The following is a 7454-nucleotide window of genomic DNA, read 5'->3' as shown; positions in this document are numbered from 1 at the left end:
AATGGCTTTCAGCGGATAGAGGGCAGCTTTAGATTAGATAAGAAATTCATTACTGTGACAGGGTAAGGCACAGGCAAGGGTTTCCTGGAGAAGCTGTGGATGCCCCATCCCTGGAAGTGTTCAAGGCCATCTTGGATGGTGCTCTGAGCAACCTGGTCTATTGGAACTTGTGTCTGCCTGTGGCAGTGGGTTAGAACTAGATGATCTTTAGAGGTCCCTTCCAGCCCAAACCATTCTGTGAGTCTATTTTTATAATACTGAACAGTTAAGTGATCTTATCTGTATTAACACCAGTCTGTATAGGGTAAGAGAAATTTGTCCAAAGATTAGTTTTGTTTTCCTGTCATTCCAGATTTTAGTTTGAAAATTAGCATCTTGTGTGACCATCTGCAGAAAAATAAGGGAGATTTGGAGTTTAAATACTAAACTTGCAGTGATTTTTTTTTTGTTTGCATGTTCTCCAAGTCCTTTTGAGAACCGCATTGTTGAAAGTAAGAGAACAGGAATGTTACCCTTTTATCAGTTTTTATTAGTGTTAAGGAAAGCAAACAGCCTTCATCAAGAAACAAAATATACACACATAGTCAATTTGCTAATACAGAAGAATGCTATGAACCATTTTGTATAATGATTGTATGTAAGAGCAGATCTGCCCTTCCAGTTAAAAGCAAATCCAAGTCCTTCAGAAGGTATTTTGTGTAGATTCTTTCGCACTATTGAACCATAATGTCTCAGGCCACCCTATAACAAATGTGGTGATGCTGTACAGCCTGTTTTCATCTTGTCAGAAGGCAGCTCTGGATTTCTCTGGAAGTGTGGAGATGGTGAGTAGTAGAGCAGGCAGAGTGTAGGCTGCAGGGGGACATTACTGTTACTGCCTGGGAAGGAATGTGACTTTTGAAAGGCAGTTTCTTGTGTGCAAATTGGTCCAGTCTTCTACTCTGGGAAAATCCTTCTCTCTCAGGCAAGAGCAGCTCAGGGGAGCAGCATGCTGACAGCTGACCACAGTATGGGATCCTGTCATAAAAGAGCAACACAGGAACCCCCACCAAGCAGTGCCCCGCCTCCTTAGCATGGAGGCAAAAAGCAGCCCGGAGGAAAGATCCTTGCACATAGCTAACTGCTTTCCTGTAAGCCAAATATTCTACAGCCCTGTGCTTACCTGTTTGGGAGAGCAATGGGGAGATCATGGTTTTACCAAACATGTGTTTTATCTCCTGCTCTGTCATAAAACCATGTATTAAAACTGAATTTCAACTTGAGTTTAGGCAAATTCTTGAAGCTAATTCTTGAAGCAGACTATGCCAAAAAAGACCTCAAGGCAGGGCTAAGAAATGGGCTAAGATGTTTGGTCTACCAGAATAACCTTAAGCAGCAGTTGGAATGCAGGCAGAAAGGCATCTTTGGTTGATGCAGTTGCTTTCATTAGTTAACAGAAAACTGAAATACCGTAAGTACACCACTATGATTCTGCACAGAAGCATTAAAGTCACTAATTATGCTTACCCAAGCAAAATGTAATAGCTGATCCCAGCAGTTCACATGCACCCCTTGGTATTCCACCACCATTCCCCTGATGACTATGAGGCACTGGAGGCCAGAGGAGCTGCAGAAAGCCCAGAGGAGACACACTCTGCTCCCCACTCAGAAATAAAGGTGCTTAAGTTGCATCCTGGCACACCTACTGTAAACCATTAAGTGAGATACTAAAGTTGCAGAGATGGAAGTAAATGTCCTACAAAATCAAGTCCTGTAGGTTGCACCTCTACCACTGTTTTATTGGGAGAAGCTGCCCTTTCTTTAAGGCATCATTTGCATGGATGGCTTCCTATGGTCTAGATCAAGGTGAAGAGAGTGATATGTTTCAGACACTATAACTGCTTGTTTCCAAATATGCTGGCAAGTTATCATTCACACTGCTGTGCAGACATTAATAGCAGAGAGTTCATGCTGTTACAGCTGCATTCAAGGCTCCAATATGAAGTCAGATGCATCTTTCCTTTTAGCAAAGGGGAGACTTTTCAAACTTCAGAGCAGCCATTTTTCCTCCACAGTACTTCATTCTAATGCACAGAATCTCTCTCTTTAAAGCCAAGTGATTTCCAGCACATAAGTGAACAGAGAGAGGGAGCTCTAGGTTTCTTTTAGGTGGCAAGTGCAATTGGCTTCTCTTATAAGCTAGCCACTGAGAAGGTTAATTGCATAGGGGGCCTTGTCTGTTGGGTTTTTTTGCTTAAGCTTTCTCTAGTTCTACAGTACTACTAATAAATTACCCTGGAGAGAAATAAATAAATAGATTGGCATCTCCCAGGCACCACTCTGGCAATCCAGGGAGCTTCTGACAAGCTGCCCCCATGATTCTGGGATGGTACTCGGCCAAAACCAAGTTCTTATTATACAACTGTCTGTACAGGAGCAACACACTGTGCGGGAGAGCCAGCTCTCTCCGAGGATGAGGTGGAACGGTTGGTGATTTCTCTCTGCAGTTCCTCCACTTTCTTCTGCAGCTCAGCCCGCTTGGCCAGAAGCTCCTTGTAGCGATTGTGGACAGGTTCCTGCAAGAAAACATGTAGCTAAATGCTGGGAGATAAGTGTCAAAGTGGAAGCCTGAACCACAAAACACTGGTATGGACCTTACACGCAGCTATGAGAGATGGTGGTGTGGTACCTGAGTATTATCAGTCTCCAGCCCAGGCCTATGGGAGAGCTGCTCTGGCTTTGAGATGCAAATTTTCATTCCATGTGCATAGTGCAATGGTGGCTAAACAAAACAGTGTGTATTTTGAAAGATGACAATTGCCAAACTGATGTTTCTGGGGGACACTGGCCATGGTATCTCAGCCTGGACATTATTTCAGGGTTTGGGAGAAAAAAAAATGCAGATTCATCTAAATATTTTCACATAGTTCTGACTGTTAAACAGTTAATACTGCAAAGCTTTTGTTGGGTTCCTGTATCTAACGCTGCAGATTTGCAAAGCTGTTATCTGCAGTTGGGCACTGAGGAAATTTGGGAAATTTTGTCCCTTCCTACTAAAAAGTGATGTCAGTATTCAGGGCCATTGCTCAGCCTACTTCTCTGAGGTGCCTGCCCTGTGGCAAGCCAGCTGCCCTGCTGGCTGAGGTCAGGGGTGTAACAGGGCTGTGGTCAGAACGCCCTGTGCCTCCGGAAGCAAAAGCAAAGCAGCAGGTTCTTGTTGCCAGTAATCTAAATACAGCCCCAAAACTCCCATCCAGAATCCCACATCCAAAGATGACATCCAAAGAAGCCTTGGAATTTTTCTGCTCTTTTGTAAGCAGAATTCAGATAGTTTTTCCTATATTCTAAGTAAGAAATTTTACAAATTGCCAAGTATATTTCAGCTCCTGCAGATTTCACAAGGTGGTGATGTCCAGCTGAGCAGCCAGCTATAGGTGCTGCTCATTTTGCTGGCATTTGAATCTAGGCTTTTGTTTTTCAATTTAACAGTGGCAGGATAATTTTGTACACTACTTCTTGTGCTTCAAATGTCTTAAACTCCAAAGTAACAGAGTAACTAGCAGAGAGGAAAACAGAAGTAGGATCTGTGGAAGACATACTTGAGGCTTCATCCTGGGGTTCCAGCGGATGTAGTAGCCAACCCAGAGCTCGAGGTGGCGCATGCTGGCCACGGGATAGAGGACATGGTTGGAGTAGCTCACATACAAGGGGTTAGTAAAGTCTTCCAGTTGGCTGTTGATGTAAGACCAAAGTGATACAGTCTTTTTTGGAAGGCTCTGTAAGGGAAGGGGGTGGAGGAGGTTTTATTTGCCATACAAATCCCAGCTATCTGTTACAAACTGTAACAGCATAGACATATGCCTGTCATTAATATGGCACTGGTTGCTTTTCTGTAGCTTAAAAAACCCCCCAAACTGTTATTTTGATGTGGTCATTGCACTAAAAGCACACGGATACAGGCAGGCATGCACACACATGCCCTGGCACAGAACATCACCTCCTACCCACCCAGCTGCCAACGTAGACCAGGAATTGCAGCCTGCACAGCAAGGGGACAGTGGTGTGTGAACTCTCAATGCTTTAGTTAAACTTTACTTCTTTAAAGTGTTCCTCAAGGACTTGCTGGAGTATTTAATTGCAAAGGAAAAAAAGAAAACATTTGACTTAGGCCCTGATCTAGTGGAATAATTAGGCCTGTGAATAGTCCCACTGAAACCAGTGTTGAAGTACTTTCCAGATTAAGTACTTCGCTAGCTTGAGGCCTTAAAAAAAAAACATACAGAAACCCACATGCAAAAAGCATGCAGATTTTTGTCTCTGGAAATTACAATTATTCAGTCACTGCTAACTCCAGAGAAATAGGGATCCTGACTTTGCTACAGTGAAGTGCTATCACTTATTATTAGAGTTAGGTTTTCTTTTTTTTTTCTTTTTAACAGAAGCACTATCAAACATGATCACATCAGGTCGAAGCACTGCCCTCATGTACTCTGTGCTGTTAGGCTGCAGCATTTTGGTGAGAGAATCCTTCACCTTTAGGTAGGTAAGACAGAAAGAGTGTCACTGCTTTTCCTTCTGATTCCAGCCTGGGTCTGAATGTACACACCTATATGCTCCTCCCTTGGCAAACAAACCTCGACCAGACTGCAGGGTAGAACTGGCTTGTGGCAGGACATAGAGGCACGTCCTTGCTAATACTAGGAGTGTTGTCCTCTCCAGGAAAAATCCAAGCACAGCAAGGACACATGTTGAGACCCGTTACGTGCTGTAACCTATGTGTGCAGAATGACAGTGCACATTGATAGTTAAAACCACCCTAAAAAGACCACTTCAAAGAAAACGCAGGCCAAAAAGGTACCAGTTTCCAAAGGGAAGGTTACATTGAAGTTCAAGGCAAAACTGCATTTCCACTACCTGGAAGACACCAGGAGCTATTTGACCACTAATGAGTAACTGGAAGTAGAAGGACTGTGCAGAAGGGAGATGGGTGTTGCTCTGAAATGTGAAGTCTCCAACAGACAGCAGTTTGTGCAAACAGGAAATTACCCTGGGTTCCAGTTGTTGAGAAGAGGGCTTGGCATTTTCCAGACCCACATCAACCACCATCTTTGAGTGAGGAACCAACTTCTCTAGCAATATCTGGCCAGCTAAAGCCATCACAGGAACAGGCTTTCACCTGGGGGAGAAGCTGTCTTACCTCCTTCACTCTCTGCTGCTCACTGCTGCACAGGAAGGTCCCAAACAAACAGCTGTACAGGTGATCCAGGATGGTGATCAGGAAGTACTCATTGAACTCAAATGCTGTAGGAAACTTCAGGCAGAAATAGAAAATCAGGTTGGGATTTTAAAATAGGAAAATAAACTTCTCTCCCACCCCATAGTCTTGGTAAGGGGTTGGCCTTTTGATTTCTAGAACAGGATTTGTCCCTGTTCCCTGCCTGGCTGGATATTCAGGGTCATACTTGCTCCTTCCAGAAGCAAGAGTTTTGCTCTGGAAAGCTGCTTTGCATTTGCAGAGAGGAATTTTGAGAAAAAGCCAGGGGTCTGAAGGGTTAGAGCACTGTGTTTATACACATTCAGTGCTGCTTCAAATTGAAGTTTGCTCTACTGTGCCTGCCCCTCATTGCAGACCATGCAACCAGACTGTGAACAAAAGGCACATGTTGAAATAATGCACTAAAAAAGTGAAAATTTCCCAGGGCCAAATGGAAATTACGTGTGTATGTAGCACAGCACTTCCCGGAGGGAACAGCAGCGAGGCATCTTGCAACACAGGTCAGCAGGAGGAACAAGTGTATGGGCACTGTGCTTGCTGTTGGCGTTCCGCGCAAAAACAATCACACCTGAGAGTGGAAGAACTGAAACTCCACAGAGGGTCAGTGAACTGCAAAGACATGCTGGAGTGATGAAGAGGAGAGCAGAAGGCCTTCCTCTCTCACAACCATTCTTCTCTTCCCAGGCTGCCCCAGTTGCAACATCCTGACCTCACCAGCTGCAGGTCAGGATGCCTGCTTTTAGGAGCGATTCAAGGACAGCATGATGAAAGTGACCTTTGATGATGGAAAAGCCACATTTTTTCCTCTGTATGAATATGGCACAGCTTCATATATAGTGGCATCCTTCTTTTCTATTTCTGCTGGATTAATCTATGATGAGCCTAATTTTTTTTCAGTGAACTGCCTGACCACAGCTGGCAAGACACAAAAAGCCTTCCAGGTCCCACATACCTGGAGCAAAATCTCCCAGACACAGGGGAGTTGTCCTGGACTGTGCCTATGCCAGGCCTGGTCTGAAATGAGGCACTCAGCTCTGTACATCATGTCTGAACTGGGAGCAGTGCATTTATCTTTGGAAGAAGTTAAAATGGAGCGTGTCTTGCTCCAGGTTTGGTTACAGGATCAGTTTCAGCAGAGGCAACAGGCATATGTCTGCATCCACCATGCTTGGGACTTGTATTAGCAAGTAAAGTCACTTAAACTTCTGAAGGCACAGTGGGCTACTGAGGATGGCTGGGGTGTCTGTTCCTGCCCAGGGGAAGCGTGAGGCAGCTATCACCTCTTTCAGGGTGAGGCAAGCTTCTTCTCTCAAGCTCACGTTTATTATGGCAGCATGTGGGTAAACAGCACCCACTAATAAGGTAATATGATGCAAGCCAACATGGCGGCCTTCCAATGCACTTATGCATTAAGGCCCTTTGCTAAACAGACTCCCAAGAAACTTGTTGCTAGAGTCAAAACAAGAGTACAAGCCCAGGAACGAGAGTCTGCAATGATTAGCTTGGAAATCATTCATGTGTTCAGACACTGTGCCATGTCTTGGTATGCTGGCTTTGTGGACACATGTGCCACCCAGCAATTTACCTGTCTTGTCATTTGCCAGACACAGTCGATGAACTGGAGGAAGACAGGAGAGCGATCCGCGTCTGCATGGTTCTTATCTCCATGGCCAACTCTCTGAAACAGAGCAGGACAAAGAACATGAGTTCTTTTTCACAGGGAACCTACTGGGGTCTTCTCCCAGTCACCCAAACCTTTGCCAACAGCTTTAAAAAGCTTCAAACGAATCTTGATTTTCTTTGTCCATATCAGTGAGTAAAGGAGTAAAGGACAGCTACTCCCTTCTTCTCTGAAGTGAAAATTCTTTATGGGGATATTTTCATGCTAAATTAAAACAAGAGTTGTCTGACTAGAGGCTCCAGATGCTATGCTGGCACTAATCTCAGTTAAAAGCTAAAGTTCAGGAGGAAAAAAAATGAGAATGCTTTTTGCTTCAGTTGCAGCTGTCGTCCTGGCTACTTCAGTAGTGCAGTGTGCTGGATCCAAACACTACCTACAGCCACGGCATGTGGCGATAACCGTCACGCAACACCTCACAGCTTCCAAGTACTGTACAAACACTAACCCAGCCCATCTCCTGCCACCTCAAGAGAGGCACTGATGACAGTATTCCCAGAAGTAGGCCTCCAACTTGGGCTG

The 7454-nt window shown here is 44.6% G+C and overlaps 1 protein-coding gene across 5 annotated transcripts in view; it reads right to left on the bottom strand.

Annotated features, from left to right (window-relative positions):
- Positions 1-508: 508 nt before the first annotated feature.
- Positions 509-7454, bottom strand: part of MTMR2 (myotubularin related protein 2) — a 70090-nt gene continuing 63144 nt past the window's right edge. For all 5 annotated transcript variants that reach the window (XM_071555354.1, XM_071555365.1, XM_071555390.1 and 2 more), the window contains 4 exons: positions 6840-6932; positions 5177-5290; positions 3579-3755; positions 509-2555 (listed from right to left, as the gene is read on the bottom strand). In XM_071555354.1, coding sequence (XP_071411455.1) covers positions 2394-2555; positions 3579-3755; positions 5177-5290; positions 6840-6932 — 546 coding nt within the window. In that variant the 3' untranslated portion in view covers positions 509-2393. The remainder of the gene's footprint in view (positions 2556-3578; positions 3756-5176; positions 5291-6839; positions 6933-7454) is intronic.

This window comes from Pithys albifrons, chromosome 1 (genome assembly GCF_047495875.1).
Source record: "Pithys albifrons albifrons isolate INPA30051 chromosome 1, PitAlb_v1, whole genome shotgun sequence".
Classification (NCBI taxonomy): Eukaryota; Metazoa; Chordata; class Aves; order Passeriformes; family Thamnophilidae; genus Pithys; species Pithys albifrons.
Note: the sequence above shows the minus strand (reverse complement) of the source record. Positions and strands in the feature narration are given on the sequence as shown.